The sequence below is a fragment of the Callospermophilus lateralis genome, chromosome 7 (assembly GCF_048772815.1).
Source record: "Callospermophilus lateralis isolate mCalLat2 chromosome 7, mCalLat2.hap1, whole genome shotgun sequence".
In the NCBI taxonomy this organism is placed as follows: Eukaryota; Metazoa; Chordata; class Mammalia; order Rodentia; family Sciuridae; genus Callospermophilus; species Callospermophilus lateralis.
The window spans coordinates 141,678,715-141,695,094 of NC_135311.1; the positions used below are offsets into that span (position 1 = coordinate 141,678,715).

Genomic DNA, 16,380 nt, shown 5'->3' on the forward strand with positions numbered 1-16,380 from the left:
GCTGCACAGGTAGGACCCTCTGAGTTCCAGGAAGTTTCTGTGTCGGGCATCCTGGCTACCAGCCCAACTCTCCCTCTGCCTCGTGCCCTTGACAGGCCAAGTAGACACCACCCTGAGCTGGGACTTCAGTTCCACCACAGCTATGCTCTGAGACTGCTGGGTCTCTGCAGATGGAGGATTAGGGTCGGCCACTAATGGCCTCCAGCCTCCCAATTCAGCCTTATTCTCGTCACTCCCAATGAGCAGACTCCTGACGGTTTAGAGAGACCTTTATTGCTTTTTCTAATGGCATTAAGTGTAAAAATCCAAATATTATGAAATTTATCTTTACAAAGTACATTATGAATTGTTATAAAACACATTTTAAAAAATTCAAGTATTACAAATGCATGATGTAGGAAATTAGCGCTTTGTTACCCATTCCACTCCTGTTAAGTGCCCAGGATCACTGCCATGCACAGCTTGGTGTTTCCTCCCAGATTATCTGCACATAATACACTTTGTTTTTGGTACTGGAGATTAAGGCCCGAGGCTCTTAACCACTGAGACCCAGACCTAGCTCCCCCTTTTTTTATTTTTTATTTTAAAATGGTGCTTGCTACATTACTAAGAACCTCACTAAATTGCTGAGGCTGGCTTTGAACTTGCAATCCTCCCGCCTCAGCCTCCAGAGCTGCTGGGATTACAGGTATGTGCTACTATATCCAGCTTCCTACACACATTTTAAAAACCAACAGGTCAGGCTGTGGCTGTGGCTCAGTGGTAGAGCACTCACCCAGCATGCGTGAGGCACTGGATTTGATCCTGAACACCGCATAAAAATAAAATAAAGGTATTGTGTCCACTTACAACAAAAAAAAAAATACATATTTTTTAAAAAAAAAACCCAATAGGTCATACTCTGCGTAGCCAGCCCCCTGTGCACTCAACAGCTTCCCATTTCTACACATGAACACTTACAAACACTTAAAGCTATTACAGTTTTGCACTATGTACATGCATTAGGTCAAATCATGAAATTAATGACATCCAACCATTTTTTACTTAAAAAAAAACAAGCTTACAAGGTCCAACATAATGCCACTCAGCTATTCCCCACTGAGACATTTGGAAAGTTTTAAATAATTCACAGCAGTAACCCTGCAGTTCTCCATGGAGCACAGACTTTTACCCCAGAAGCAACACATCTCTCTCTCTGAGGCTTTTAAAAGGATCCAGAGATGGAACTGCCATTTAAATGGAGACCAGCACAAATCTGAGGCACAGGAGCAGCCAGGCTCAGCTGTGGGGCCTTGTGAGCGTGGAGACTGCCACAGGAACACATGCAGTGCTGGCAGATCAGTGCCAAAGGCCAGAGCTCAGCATGACTCCCTGACACAAGCGCCCAGCAAGCACCCAAAAGATGTCCTCTGGCAGAGGAAACAGACTCTGAACTGTACTGAAATCAGATTTGAAGAAGTTTTCTTCCAGGAACCACTGGAGTGAGGACAAAATACAAAATCGCACCTGTTATTGTTAGGCACAGTTGGGCCTTGTGGAGGGTAAAGGACTCGGCACCCAGGTCACTGGCACTTTCGAGCAGGCCGCCGCCTCTTTGGCCTCTTCTGGGATCTATAGATCCTACTGGGGTCGCACTCGAGCTTGTGGGTGGTCTTTTTGTGGCAGGCGATGTGCACCAGCTTGAGGTTCTCGGAGGTGAAGAGCAGGCTGTAGAAGTATTCCCAGTCCACCTCTCTCCCGCCCTGTTCCTGGATGGCCTCAGCCAGTGTGGGCACGATGGTGCGCTTCTTCTCTATTCTGCAAAGCCAGGTTAGAGGTGGTCACTCTGCTGATGCAGTGCCATGGCCCAGATGTGGTACGGTTCCTAACTCGCCCACTGTCACTAAAACATACAGTGCCTGGCCACTTACAGGAAAGACCAGCGTGGGATCTTTAAGAGTCTAGAGGCACACCAGGAACATCCCAGAAGGACCACATGGCAGTGAAACCGGTGGGCTCAGCCAACACTGCAGGAGCCCAGCTCAAACTCCTGTGTCGTCCCCGAGTTGTGGGCACCTATGGGCAGGTCTGTCTAGCAGAGCCTGCACCCAGTGTAGCACGTCTTACTCTTTAACACTTGATTTGTGGGCACTGTTCAAAAATGCTGAAAAGAACACAGGGGAGAAGGAGCTGATCATACTCCATCACCTCGAGCCGCCACCAGCAACTTGGCTTGTGTCCCGTTTCATCCAGGTCAAGATGGACCCCCAAGGCAGGAAATTTAAAAATGACCTGACGCTAAAGTCACCTTTGACTCCCACCTCAATCTCATGTCTGCTTCCTACCTTGGGGACGGGAATTAAGGATTCAGTATGTCTCTTTCTAGTCCTAATCTTACATGTCTAGTTTTTTTTAAAAAACATGCCATTACTCTGTATAAATCTGTTTCACTTATAAGCAACCAATTCAAGAGAACACCAGGTATCTAGTAAGGAGATGGGACCACAGTGAACAGGTCATCTGGCACCAAGGTGTCCTCACCCCATAGCCTGGAAAAGCTGAGAAAAATACTGTATCACATAAGTGAGAGCAACAGGAAAAAGGAGGCACTGAGCTGCCAGGAACACAGAAATCACTGTTTGACGCACGACACCACACTGTAGCCATCAGAGGGGCCTCGAGGGGCCTACGCCGTGCCCAGGGCCCTGGGTAGAGAGAGGGAGGCCCTTCTGCATCCAATGTCCATGCCATCCAGCCAGCTGCCCCTCCACCACACAAAGGGTCTCCTGCTGGCCCTCCGCCCTTCTCCCCAATGGCCCTGCATCCCCAAGGGTGATCAGGAGGACAAGATCTGACGTCCAAGCACTTGTCAAGGCACATCTGCCTCCTGTTGCTAAGGTACGTGGCCACAACTGGATTCAGCATCAGGGGAGGGGCAGGGGCAGGAAGGGCAGGTACCATCTGTACCTATCTCCAGTCATCCACCCTCGGGCCGGTGTCACATGGGCAGAGTCCAGATGAACACAACCAACACGGCTCGGGAACAGCAGGCAAGCAGCAGTGTGAAATTGCTTCAGCACCACTGACAACCCTGGGTGTCTGTGGGGACAAGGGCACAGACACTCCAGAGAGAAGCCCACAGGCCAGCACATGGGTGTGCACAGGAAAAGCTCCACCTGAGATGAGTGCTGAACCCAGCCCACACACCATCAAGGAACCATACCTGGACAGGCAGCACTGTCCCCACACAGCCACAAGACAAAGGCCAGGGAGGGGCCAGGTGACTGCCCAAGACACCTCACCTCAGAAAACCCGTGCAGGGTGCCGGGCTTCCTGGACCACCCTCCAATTCGAGACTTTCTAAAAGGACTCCCAGCCCCACTGACGGCTGCTGTGCTTGTGGCTCTGAGTCACCACAGCTGAGGCTACCTAGCTTGGCGTCAGCCAGGGAGGAGGCACACAAGGCGACCACTCCTCCAGCCACTCCATGCGCCTGGAGCACTGCCAACCAGGAGAGCACGGCCAACCAGGAGAGCACCGCCAACCAGGAGAGCACCCAAGCCTTGGGAGCACAGTCTACAGTTGACCCCAGTCCCCAGCGCCCCCAGAGGTCAGGCTAGTAGCACTGACTTCTGCAACGGACAGGCTCGACAGTGTGGAACTGCAGGGCCACTAGTGAAGAACACTGCTGCAGACTGGGGGGCGGGGCGACTGACCGCCAGACATATCATTTTCAGAGAGGAGAAAAACTAAAACTTCCATTAAAAAGGCAGAAAAGCAGGCAGATGCCAGGAGACAACGGATCACCCTTCAGGTACTGAAGCGGGTGCCTGTCAACCAGCACTCAGTGTTTGATGGAAGTTTCTCGAGCAGGAGCTGGACAGACACATGCAGGCTGAGAGTCTGCTCCTCCCACCTCCATAAAGATGCACCAGGGCCCCCGGCCATCAGCAGCACGGCCAGATAAGACGCAGAGTGCTGGCGAGCAGACACGGGTGGTGTGTTGGTTATGTAAAGGACACCGGCCAGAAAACCACACAAGCAGGACTAAAGTCAGGGGGACAACCACCAAAAGGAGAACAGCGTGCCAGAGTGAGGAGGAAGATGCAGACTTTGGGTGTTAAGATACTTAGGGATGCCACAACAGAACACAGCTGAGCACCCACGTTCCAAGCACTGAAGGGCGGTGACAGGCAGAGAGGAAGGACCACTCAGGCAACAACGGAAAGCACAGTACAGACCCGAAAGAAGTGCAGAGAAGGTACTGTGGGCAGGAAACTCAGAACAGGGTAGCTCCAATAAACTCAGGTCCATTTACTCATGCAATAAAATATTGCACAAATATTGACCAAACAGCCACTATCGACAGACACTGTGCTGGACACTGGGAACAGGTGACCCCACAGAGATTGTGTTCCAGCAGAGAGTTCCGCCATGGGGCAACACAAGTCTCAGGCTGGATGAAACAAAAGGCAATTAACCTGGCTAACGAGACAAGTGCCAACCTCAGGGCACCTGGGAAGGTACACAAGTGCCACCCTGCCTGGGAGAGCTGGCGAATGTGGAGCAGCAAAGAGCATCTCCGTGAGGAGTCTCGGCCAGTCACAGCAAACAGGCTGTGACGCAGAACCGTGAGGAACACGCCAAGGCTTGAAACAACCACAAAGACATCTCTGGAAACCAAGGGCTGTCAATTACCCTGCATCGAGAGCGTGGTGATGAAAATCAGCCTCTAGAACCACAAAAGGATCTCAAGGGCTGCTGTTAAGTAAGCCAGGCAAGAAGAAACGTGTGGCCTTAACACCAAGGACACAGAGTGCTGAGGGAGCCAGGCCCTGGCCGGACCCCCGCAGCTGCCAGAAAGGAAGGGCTCCCCTGCACTGCCAGACAGCAGACCTCTGAAAAGTCTGGATTCCTCTCCGACCTGCCACTGGCCTTCTGCGCCACAACATGTGAGTGGGAGGACGGTGCCCTTTTATTTCACAGGTGGCTTGCTTTTTAGCTCTTCCACATTTAAGCAAGTGCACAGTCTTGAGCCCCACATCAGGGGAAGGCTGTGGCTATGGCTGGGGAGGACGGACAGACCAGCGTTCCTTCATCTTCTTAATGACCACTGGTAAAATCGACACTTTTAGTTAAAAACCAGTGCACACAACTGAAAGCATGTATATCTTATGAAAGAGAACGAAACTGACATGGGAACTCCACAAACACCATCACCGGCTCAGGCCAGGCCTTCCGCCACTACCATCTCTATTTGTTCTAGGCTGGCATGAAGAGTTCCAGAGCAGACAAGACAATCCGAAGGGCCACACGTGGACACTCAGTGTCAGAAAGAGCCCAGCAAACAAACCAACAGAGAACTCGGCGAGACCTCATGACGAGTGGGCAGGACGACTTCCTCCCAGAGCACACCCAGCACCTACGTCTGCTGTGGTCAGAGAGCAGAGAGCTGAAGGCCAGCCAGGTGGAAGGCATCTGTGACACTGACAGCCACCAGAGACGCAGAACTTGTGAAGAGCTCTGCAAACAAGAAGCTATGGAAACGGCCCTGCTAGCCCCAACTTCCCCACAGGCCATGGCCACAGCTCCAGTTCCAACACGTGGCACCAGCCTCTGAGAGCCCAGTACCAGGCCACAGGGAGTCAGGCGCTAAGGGCAGACAAGGCCCATCCACATGTGGGAACAGAGAGCAGAGGGCTCAATGTCAGGCACGCATTGTGACAGCAGGCAGAACATGTCTGTCCAGCAGCCCATCCACGTGCACACACGGGGCTGCTTCCCTGGACCAGACCCATGCAGCATAGTGAGCACACACCAAGCAGCCAACAACAGTGAGCCCAGGTTCCTTGGCAGGGCCCGGACCCCTGTAAGCTGCTCTTCTTGTCTGCAAACCTGAGTCTCAGCAACAGGCACTCCCAAAGGTCCCCCTGCCGCAGACTCACATGTGATCCAGGTTCCAGGTGCTGAAGAGGACCCGGCTCTCCCTGTTGCTGTAGGGGTTGATGGAGTGCTTTGACGCACAGCTGTCCAGGTCAAAGGGGCCCTGTGTCGACAGAACAGGGGAGATGAGGATGAAGCCCCTGCACTGGTCTCCAGCCCCTGGGGTGAGCCTACTGGGCAGAGAAGCATCTGCTGTCAGGAGCAGGGCAGGAATTCTGCCTTTGGGGCCATCTCCTTTCCCCCTCACTGCCCCTGACGCTATCTGCTGAGTTTGCAAAGGGGACAAGTTAGTTTTTGTCAGGGCTTCTAGAGACGTGTCTTATCATGTGCCTACATGTCTCCGTGGTGAGTAGACCAGTCTTCTCTAGCTGTCCCAGGGCACTGTGACCACACACAGCTGCCCCTACCCTCCTGAAAAGTGGGGAAGGTGCTGACGGCCAGGGCCATGGCTGGGGAAGGGTGAGCAGGACCACACTGCATGATGCTCTGCAAGGCTTCTTGGACTTTCCCTGCGACCAACAGAAGCTGAGCCGCCTGGGTGAATAAGCCGCGGTGGAGACTGCCACCTTCCCAGGGCCAACAGTTGTGCACCTCGGATGTTTGTGGGACTCTTGCTGAGCACCATGGCCGCACCTGCCGCCCTCTGCACCCTCGAAGCCTCCCAGCACACAGCCACCTCTGCCTGGCACCCTCCCAACTGTCCACCTCCCACGACTCTGGGACCTCCTCGAGGACAAGAGAGAGGCAGGAGACACCTCTGTCCCCAGCTCATTGCAGAGCACCTGGCACAGAGTGAGCTCTCAGCAAATGGTGCAGTGAGCCCCTGGGAGTCTGTGTGCCTGGCCAGCTGGGAAGGAGGACAGTTCCACCATCACCACCTATCGCCATGAGGAATGGTCCAACAGGAAATCAAGGGCCTTCCCAGTGGTCAGAGGCCACCCTGGCCACCCAGCTCTGCTGTCAGAAACACCCAGCAGGAAGGCCCCAGTGTGGGGACTCACTGTACAAGCACTTGCAGTTTGCCATGGCAGGAGGCCCCCCTGCAGGTGCCCCCCATGCTGCAGCAGGGCCCAGAGAAATGCCACGCCCTGGAGCCATTACCACTCAACACTGGACCACGCCTCATGTCCCAGAAGGGAGCCCAGGACAGCAGCACGCAGGAAGCACATGCAGACGGCCAGGCTCACCCTCACTGCATCACTGCTCCAGCCTCCAGACCCATGTGAAATGACGCTCCTCTGGACGTCAGGAGGTGGCCCGGCCAGAACCGGGGGTGTGCCTGTGCAGCCCAGAGCACTCTTCATAGCTGATGCCCCCACCAGGGAGTGAAGCTCAACGAGTCCCCCCACAAATCCTGACACACAGGGACTCTGCCACCCAGAAAGCTAATGGCAAGGCTCCGGGCACATGAACATCAGCACAAGCCAAGGCCAGAGCTTCTCGCTCCTGCAGCTGCCCCCTGTCCAGGCCAGAGGGTCTCGAACTGAGTCCTGGGTCGAGAACATGCCTTCAGTGCTATTCACAGGCCTGCCCTCCCAGGTCTGAATGCAAGGGCCACCCCTTCCCACAGGCTGTGCCAGGCAAGCCAAGGGTTCAACTCTTCCTGCCTCACTCAAGGAGAGCTGTGCTCAGGCCACCAGGGCTGACCTAGGAGGAAGGACACGGCTCACCTGGCAGGAGAACCAGCCTTCCCGTGTGCAGAGACGGCTGCTGGCCTCAGCTCCTCGGTCAAAGTAGCTGCCATTGTATTGCGCAGACCTGAGCCTCTGGCACATGGCACCAAGGATCCGTAAGTACTCCTCACGAGCTTCTGCGCCCAGCACTCGGGAACAGGAGCTCACCTGCAAGAGTCCAGGGCCTCGCTGGTCCCAAAGCCTCTGTCAGGCTCCCAACCTACAAGCCTCAAGGTCCTCAGAGACCTGCCCTTCTGGCCACATGGACTAGACCCTGCCCAAACCCAGTCCTGTGGTCAGAGGTCTGCCCACTGCCCAGCTGTCCCATGCTATGAAATTGCTGAGCCCATGAACTGGAGGTAATGGTCATGCTGGTCACCAGGCTGGATAAGAACTAAGATCACACAGTGATAGCAGCCACCTCCCTGGGGACAGGCCAACAGGAGTCATGGTTAAGGCTGGGTCTCTCCTGAAGAGGGAAAGCACCAGGACCAGCCCTGCCATTCCAGTGAACTGAGTTCCTCGGGAACACGGGGACAGCCAGCCACCAAGACCTTGGGAGGTGCAGAGACAGGAGATGGCAGCACGTCAGCAAGTAAGGCAGACCAAGGGTACAGGGAGCCTGCCCATGTGGCGCAGTTCTGGGTCAGCACACAACCCTCCATCAGCCAGTGCAGGGAGGAAACCATGCAGACAGGAAAGAAGAAAGGGGTGTGGAGCTGGCTCCACCTTCAGAAAAGAGGGCAGGGCCACAGGAGGAGGGCCAAGTGACAGAGGAGGCGGTGACCCATACCTGTGGCTCAGGCCGCTGACCCCTCAGGCCTCGGCTAGACCTACCAACCTAGTCACTGTGGCACGAGATGGACTCAGCTCTGAGCACCCTCTCAGTCTGCCCGCTCGCCCTAGCACTTGCCCTGGCACTTCCTGGTCACCATGGAAGAAACCCATGCTTAGGCATCGTCTGCATAAGGAGGCCTACAGGTGCTCGCCCCTTCCTGGCAGGAGCAACAGGTGGGCAGACAGGATGGCAGCACAGGGGCAGCACCACACACAGTATCCTGGAGACACCCCACAGGGCACAGCCAGCATGCCCACAGGAGGGCATCCTCAGTGGCAGCAGGGTCACCCACGGGGCACAGTCAGGCATGCCCGCAAGAGGGCGTCCTCAGTGACAGCAGGGTTACCCACGGGGCACAGCCAGCATGCCCACAGGAGGGCATCCTCAGTGACAGCAGGGTCACCCACGGGGCACAGCCAGGCAGTGCAACCAGGAGGGCGTCCTCAGTGGCAGCAGGGTCACCCACGGGGCACAGCCAGGCAGTGCAATCAGGAGGGCGTCCTCAGTGACAGCAGGGTCACCCCACGGGGCACAGTCAGGCATGCCCGCAAGAGGGCGTCCTCAGTGACAGCAGGGTCACCCACGGGGCACAGCCAGGCATGCCCACAGGAGGGCATCCTCAGTGGCAGCAGGGTCACCCACGGGGCACAGTCAGGCATGCCCGCAAGAGGGCGTCCTCAGTGACAGCAGGGTCACCCACAGGGCACAGCCAGGCAGTGTTTACATGAGGGCGTCTTGGTGGCAGCAGGACCACCGGGAGGCACATGCAGCTGCATCCAGTCCCACAAGCGTGGAGGGCCCAGTCAAGGTAGGGGCACAGGGACGGCACACCATGAAAAGACAACACCCACCCCCTGCTCTACAGCTGGCTCAACTCGTGCCAGTGAGCGGGCCTGCAGGGACCAAAAGCAGACAAAGCTGCCAGAGCCAAGACCTTGCTGTCCCACCCAGAAGGACCTGAATGGAGACACCTGAATGGAGACAGAGCCCAGTGCGTTGGAGAGCTCAGGCCCACGCTCCTGGGGCAGACACCTGGCCCACTAGGCTCCACGGAGCATCCCCTTCCACTCTGCACTCCACCTGTCACACAGGTCTGATCTGCTGAGGAGCAGCGGAGGGACCATGCCAGGACCGCAGACCCAAGGCCTGCCTTCCTGAAGGCAGACAGCTGCCCAGGAGTGTCCACACTCCTTCCTATGCCACTGGGCCAAGCCTCTCCCAGGGAGGAGCCAGCATCAGAGCCCCATGTGGCCACTTGGCCCTGCAGTTCTTCTCCAAGCTCAGATGACCACACTGTGCCCCAGAGTGTTGGCAAGAGGCTGCTGCCCGAGCAGGGCGAGGCACAGAGAGAAAGGGCATCTGTCTGGGAGAGTTCAAGTCAGAATGGAACTTGCTGCCACATGGAAACACTCAGGGGCTAGTTCTGCTCTTTACCAGCAGGAAGAAGTCCACACAAAACAGAGGGGGAGTAAGTGGCTCTGCCGGGCCTCAGCAACCCCAGCCACAGACCTCCATCCCAGGTTCTAGCACACTGGGGCACCCAATAGTGGCCTCAGAGGTGGGGCACAGGAGAGCTGTACCAGCAGAAAAGTGGCCTCCCACCATCTACCCACACCCGGGCCCAGAGCCCTGGGCACAGCTGGCCTGAACAAAGAAGCACTTACCTCTCTCAGGTAACTCCGGATCCGGCTCTCGCAGCTGTATCGTAGGTAGCCCGACTTGTTCCTGAATCGGGACTCCAAGCCTGTAAGGATGAAGAAGAGTCCCCGGAGTCCAGGGCTACCAGGGCCTCTTGGCTGTGCCCGGCTGGGCTTGCCTGTCATGCAGGGCAGACCTCACGGTCAGCCAGCTTCATCTAGAGAACCGAGGGTGGCGGCATGCAGGGCTTCATTTGGTCTTTGGTTTTGAGGCATCTCAAACACCACTAAGGGCTTCTGCCTGGCTGCCCAAACTGCCCTCCTTTTCCAACATGGGTGCCAACTCCTCAGGCTACCTCCAATTGGCTTCCAAGGCCAGTCCAGAAGGCAGGAGTGACCCTAGTGTGCATTAGCAGAAGATAAACCACATGCACCCATCCACAACGGAACGCTGCCCAGCCTTAAAGACAGTCCTGACACAGGCACGAGGACAAACCCGAGGGCGCGTGCTTCACTAGGTAAGTTGTCACACAGACACACCCTGCATGGTCCCACTTACGGGAGGCACCCAGAGTCATCACACTCGGATGGAAAGTAGGATGAAGGGCATCAGGCTGGGATCAGTGCTCAAAAGGTACAAGATGCAAGAGTCCCCAGGCCATACGGCAGTGACAGCAGCATGACAGTGGGTACTCAGTGCCACTGGACTGTGATGCCATTCTCTTCCACATCTGCACTTCAGCCAACCACAAGTCTTAGGCGTTTAAAAATTACACCTGCACAGACCACAGGCCTGTTGTTCTGCCACTCCCTGGCCCACCCAACAGCTGTGCATGCGGCCAGGCACGGCGGATGACTGCAGGGATGCGAGCAGCTGCAGGCAACAGACCTGCACATCCCGAGGGTTTGGTCCCATGGGGGTCCTGAAACCAAAGGCTCCCCCGGACACTGGGAGTCAAGCCTACTTAACAACGGCCCAGACAGTAAGCTGCGTGCTGCACTCGTTTTCACCTCAACATTTTAAGAGTAATAAGTTCAAAAAGGGCAGCTGGAGGCTGCCTGGATGCTACCTGACTCTCCACGAGCCCTTGCTGGTGCCTTCCCCACGTTCCCAGGCACTGGAAGAGCACATCCCGTCCCGCCTCCCTGAAAGGCCACACCAGCTCTTGGTTGTGGACACTAGGACCTGACAGACCCCAGTTTCTCCTGGGCCCTTCCCCAGCCCACACACCTTCAAACCAGGGCGGGTCCTGGGCTCGGGTCTCAGCCGAGATGTTCTGGCTGACGGTGTGCAGGAGGTCGGCCAGCAGCTTCTGCCTCAGGGGGGCCCTCTCGCCAGAAAGCAGCTGCCGTGCAGCTTCAATGACCCCAGCCTGTGCCTCGTGAAACATGCTGAGGAAGCGACTGATGTCACTCACATCTGCCACCAGCAGGGAACAAACAGAAATGCATTCAGTCCAGGGAAGCCTTGATCAGAGGAGAGGCTGCAGCTCTCCGTCTCTGTGACAAAATACCTGAGAAAACAATTTAAGGGAGGAAAGGTTTCTTCCGGCTGCTGGTTGCAGGTTTCAGTCCATGGTCAGTTCCGTCCACTACTCGGGGCCTGTGTGAGGCACAGCATCATGGACAGGGGCCTGGCAGAGTGGAGCCGTCACCTCATGGCATCCAGGGAGCAGAGACTCCCAAGGACCACTCTCTTCAACCAGGCCCCACTCCTCCAGTTTCCACCACCTCCCAGGAGCCCACTCAGCGGTGAGCTCCTGGTGGATTAACCCACTGATGGGATCCAATCCAAAGCCCCACCAACGGACACCACTGCACTGGGGACCAAGCCCTCAACATGTGCCTTCAGGGACATTCCAGACCCAACTTCAGCGGGCCTCGATCCCTCAGCCTGGGGATTGCTGGGATTCAGACTCAAGGGGTCCAGGCCCCCTCCCAGCCAGCTGTATCCAGCAGCCAACCACACACCAGCTCCCGCCCTCTGCCCCCGTAGGGACGTGTGTCAGACAGCGAAGCACCCCCTGAGCACCCCTGCTCTCCTTTTGGCCTCCTCTCTTCTAAGCTGAGGGCCTTCCCTGGAGACCCCTCTTCAGACCTCCCAACCACGCCTCCTGCCCTGGCGCAGAGGTCTGCACAACTCCCAGGGCGGGGAGCCCTCCCACAGGCTCTCAGGGTCAAGAGAGACCAGCCACCAAGGGCCCTATCAGAAAATCGCCACAGGGTCCAGGGATTCTTAAGAGGAGCACAGGGAGGCCAAGTGGGGAGTCAAGCCTGGTTCAGTTTTCAAAACCCACCCACAAGACCCACCTCTCCACAGCAGGAAGGGACCTCAGGGCCCAGGGTTCAATGGGGTTTCTTAGACTTAATACCAAAGGCAGAATCAGAGAAGTAGCAACCATCAAATTGGATTTCATGCAAAATAAAAATTTGCTCTGCAAAAGACACTGTTGAGAAGAGCAGAAAGACAAGCAGAGTTATTTAGTTTTTATGACGACCAATTTGTTTCTTCCTTTATGGCTCATGCTTTTGGTATCACATCTAAGAATCCTTTGCCAAATCCAAAGTCATAAAGATTTTATTCTTGTTTTCTTCTAAGTGTTTTGGGCTTTTACTTCCTACATCTAGGTCATAAATCCATTTTAAGTTGATTTTTGCATGTACTACATTCATTCTGTGACTGTCCAGTTATGTCCACACCTCTTGCTGAAGAGACTATTTTTCCCCCACTGACTACTCTCAGCACCCCTGTCCAAACAGTGACCACGTTTACTTCTGGGCTCTCCATTCTACTCATCTACACATTCACCCCTGGCAGGACCATGGTCTTGGTCACCACTGTGGGAAGCATGAGTCCTCCTGTGCTCTTCTTCAAGATTGTTTAGGTTATTCTGAGTTCCTGGTGATTCCACATGAATTACAAATCAGAATCACCATGTCAACTTATGTAAAGGAGCGCCTGGGATTCCCTGGGGACTGTGCTGAATCTGAAGACCTGTTTGGAGAGTACTGCCACCTCACCAATATCAGGTTTGTCTGATCCACACATATGAGCTGCTTTTCCATCGACTCCCACCTTAAATTTCTTTTGATAATGTTTTGTAGTTTTCAGAGTAAAAGTTACATGCTTCTTTTTTAATAAATAATTATTTTTCTTTTTTTAGTTGTAGATGATCACAATACGTTTATTTTTATGAGGTGCTGAGGATCAAACCCAGTGCCTCACGTGTGCTGGGCAAGTGCTCCACCACTGAGCTATAATTCCAGCCCAAAGTTTTATGCTTCTCTTGTTATATTTGTTCCTAGTATTTTATTCTTTTTGATGCTACTATAAACTAGATTAATTTCCTTATTTCATTTCCAGATTGCCCTCTGTATGTGGATAGAAATACAAGTGGCTTTGTATACTGCTCTCGTATCGTGCAGCTTGCTACGCTCCATTCTCAGTTCTCAGTGTTTTTAATGGATCCCTGAGGACTTCTACTCACAACAGTGCACCTCTCAGGGAGAGTACTTCTTTTCCAATCTGAGGGCCTTGTTTCTTAACTGTCCTAGCACGATACCTCCAATACAATAATAAATGAAAGTGGCAAGAGTGAACATTTTTCTTGTGTTGTTGGGGGTACCAGGAATTGAACTCAGGGGCATTTGGCCACTGAGCCATATCCCCAGCCTATTTTTTATTTTATTTAGAGTTAGGGTCACCGTTGCTGAAGCTGGCTTCGAACTAGTGATTCTCCTGTCTCAGTCCCCCAAGCCACTGGAATTACAGGTGTGCACCACTGTGCCCAGCTAGGAGTGAACATTCTTATCTTTAAAAACTAAACACATGCTAACCATATGACCTAGCGCTGCACTCCTGAGCATCTTTCCCAGAGAAATGAAAATACACATCCACACAAAAACCTGGGCATGACTGCTCATAGCAGCTTTATGTCCCCCAGCAGGCGAAAGGTGAGGCTAACTGTGGTACAACCAAGTCACACAATGGGGAAGAGTGGACCACTGACACTCAACACTTAGATAAATAAGACCCATCCCAGAAAGCCGTACATCACACGATTCCATCCGCCTAGTATTCTTGAAATGACAAATTATAGAGATGGACCATATGAGTGGTCACCAGGGGCAATGACTTCAATAGGTGGGGACAGGCAGGATCATAAAAGGGCAGCACCAGGAGGATTATGCCAAGTGGAAGTACCTTGCACCTTGACAGAACAGGTAGTTCCAGGAGTCATCGCAGTAGTTCACAGACGTGGCCCCAGGGTCAGCTTCCTGGGTTAGATGCTGTGCTATGGTCATGCCAGAAGTGACTTTGGGACAAGTGGTAAAAGGTGCGTGGAACCTTCCTATCTTTGCAAGTTCCTGAGAATCACTGTGGGGTATTTTTATTTTTTTGTTTGTTTTTAACGTTCAACATTTCTTTACAAGTCTTCCTAGGAAAGGTCTTGGTAGAGGAAGGAAGATGGAGTAGAGAGAAGAGAGAACCACAAGAGACTTGCGGAGACAAAGACTGGGAGGTAGGTTGGCACAGCAGCCTGTGGCATTTTTTTTCAAACTATACCAGGAACCAGGGAAGAAAAGGAAAGATCCAGAGGTCCCCAGTTCCTGCCTCCCAACAAAGGGCCATCCCAGGTGACATTATGGTGATTGTGTCCTATGTTTCATGCTGGCAGTGAGCCCCTACCCTGCAGCCTGGAGATGTGGACAAACTCTTCAGCTTCTCTCTCCCATTCGGCAGAGGAGGCAGGATTAAACCCCTGGGAACACCCCATCCTTCCTAGGACACCCATCTCTATATCCTTTAGAAAGGAACCCTCCAGAGGATTGGCACTCCAAGGAGTCTTCCACCAGGGGTAAGAAACTCTCCATGCTGGGTTGTAACACAAACAGCGCAGATTTGCTGTCCACCAAGTTAAGAATCACACCCCAGGCCTTCAATTCAGATATCCCCAAAGAACCACCTGTTGGAGCAAGTGTCCAATAAGACAGCCCTCAACATAAGCCCTGCAGACAAGGTCTCAGCAAACATTACTAGAAAACAGCCAGGTACACAGATGGGCCCCGCCCTGCCCTGCCCTGCCCTGCCCTGCCAAAAGCAGCAGCAAGACTCCAGCCTTCACAGCTCTCTCCCTGGCTCTCACTACCCACAAAACTGCAGCCTCAGCCTCAGCCTCTGCCTGTTAGCAGTAAAAAATTAAATTAAAAAAAAAAAGACAATCAACTGAACAACCCGGCTCCCGAGCAAGAGGACCGAAAACTCAGTTGGACTGGGCCTCGGTGCGGCTTCCCGCCCATGTCCAAGGTGTTTGCACTTACAGCCCTGCCATGTCTGGCCCTCGGTGAGCAGCACGAGCTCGGCGTCATCGGGGAGGCCCGGAAAGTAGTCTTCAGTCACCTCGGTGCCATCCTCGTACAGGCACAGCCGAGAGCCCTGCACGGGGAGCTAGGGAAGCAGGAGGAGCAGGACGCTTAGACTAGAGCGCAGAGGAGCTGCTGTTTGCTGGCCTCCCAAACAAAAGGCGCGAGCTGTTCAGGAACCCAGTTCAGGACCGTCTGGGTGCACACCCAAACTGGCATCACAGCCAAGGTGCCTGAGACATGCCAACTGGAGGCCGTTTGCAGTGCGGATTCGCCATTCTAAAACGAACTCCTCGAGGGCACGTAAAACGCGAGCCTTTTTGGAACTGGTGTCTGAGTGCATCCCCAGAGCCCGTGACCCAGTGTGCGCACAGACTCACGCACTGCCAGTCTTCGGGACCTGGTCCCTCAACACTCCAGCAACTCCCCGCCGCCGCCCACGTGCTCATGCATGTTCCCAGCGAGGGTCTACACCCATTCAGGGAAAAAAAAACCTGTCCCCAGGGTTGGGATGCCCCGACGGCAGTGACCCAGGCCTTCGCTCTGCCGAAGGGGCGGAGGGACGCGGGGGCCATTCAGCGCCGTGCAGGTACACGCTGCAAGACCCCAGCTGCAGCGGGCGGCAGGTGCGGCCCTCCCGGGCCCCACTGCCGCTGACTCGCGCTCCCTTGGCCGTGCCTGGACAGAGCGCGCAGCAACCAGCACCCTTTGCGAGTCCCTGCGGACCTGAAAGCGCAGGCAGCCCTTGCGCAGCAGCTCCTGGCAGCTCCGGCCCGCCACGCCGAACTTCTGTGCGCTGCGCAAGGCCCGCAGCCTGACGGTCTTGAGCTGGCTGACCACAGCGCACATCCCGGTAAGGATCCCGGGAAACCAGACACTGCTCGCTCAGAGGAAAAGCTCCGGCATTCTCGCGCGCTCATGCGCAGGCGCAGGAGCAGGCGCGACC

At 54.7% G+C, this 16,380-nt stretch overlaps 2 protein-coding genes across 4 annotated transcripts in view; one reads left to right on the forward strand and one right to left on the reverse strand.

Annotated features, from left to right (window-relative positions):
• Window positions 1-251: 251 nt before the first annotated feature.
• On the reverse strand, window positions 252-16,346 carry Dffb (DNA fragmentation factor subunit beta). Of its 3 annotated transcripts, XM_077109987.1 has the most exons (8): window positions 16,161-16,346; window positions 15,389-15,519; window positions 13,081-13,086; window positions 11,302-11,537; window positions 10,098-10,177; window positions 7,593-7,763; window positions 5,925-6,025; window positions 252-1,797 (listed from the first exon to the last, which is right to left on the reverse strand). In XM_077109987.1, the coding sequence occupies exons 1-8, from the start codon at window positions 16,281-16,283 to the stop codon at window positions 1,563-1,565; spliced, it is 1,083 nt and encodes a 360-aa protein (XP_076966102.1). In that variant the 5' UTR covers window positions 16,284-16,346; the 3' UTR covers window positions 252-1,562. The 3 variants fall into 3 exon arrangements, with proteins under 3 accessions (XP_076966102.1, XP_076717562.1, XP_076717563.1); XM_076861447.2 differs by lacking the exon at window positions 13,081-13,086 and having other exon boundaries at window positions 11,302-11,490; window positions 15,393-15,519; XM_076861448.2 differs by lacking the exons at window positions 252-1,797; window positions 13,081-13,086 and adding an exon at window positions 1,810-2,143 and having other exon boundaries at window positions 11,302-11,490; window positions 15,393-15,519.
• Window positions 16,251-16,380, forward strand: part of Cep104 (centrosomal protein 104) — a 31,355-nt gene continuing 31,225 nt past the window's right edge. The window contains exon 1 of the mRNA XM_076861444.2: window positions 16,251-16,287. The gene's annotated coding sequence lies outside the window, so the exon portion shown is untranslated. The remainder of the gene's footprint in view (window positions 16,288-16,380) is intronic.

Bases quoted from the DNA above. Each gene is read 5' to 3' on its own strand.
- Dffb (XM_077109987.1), bottom strand. From the start codon at position 16,283: ATGTGCGCTGTGGTCAGCCAGCTCAAGACCGTCAGGCTGCGGGCCTTG. The intron at 10,178-11,301 runs GTGTGTGGGCTG...TCATCCTTACAG, and splicing joins GGACCCGCCCTGGTTTGAAG to GCTTGGAGTCCCGATTCAGG. The intron at 1,798-5,924 runs GTGAGTCTGCGG...CTGGCTTTGCAG, and splicing joins ACCTGGAACCTGGATCACAT to AATAGAGAAGAAGCGCACCA.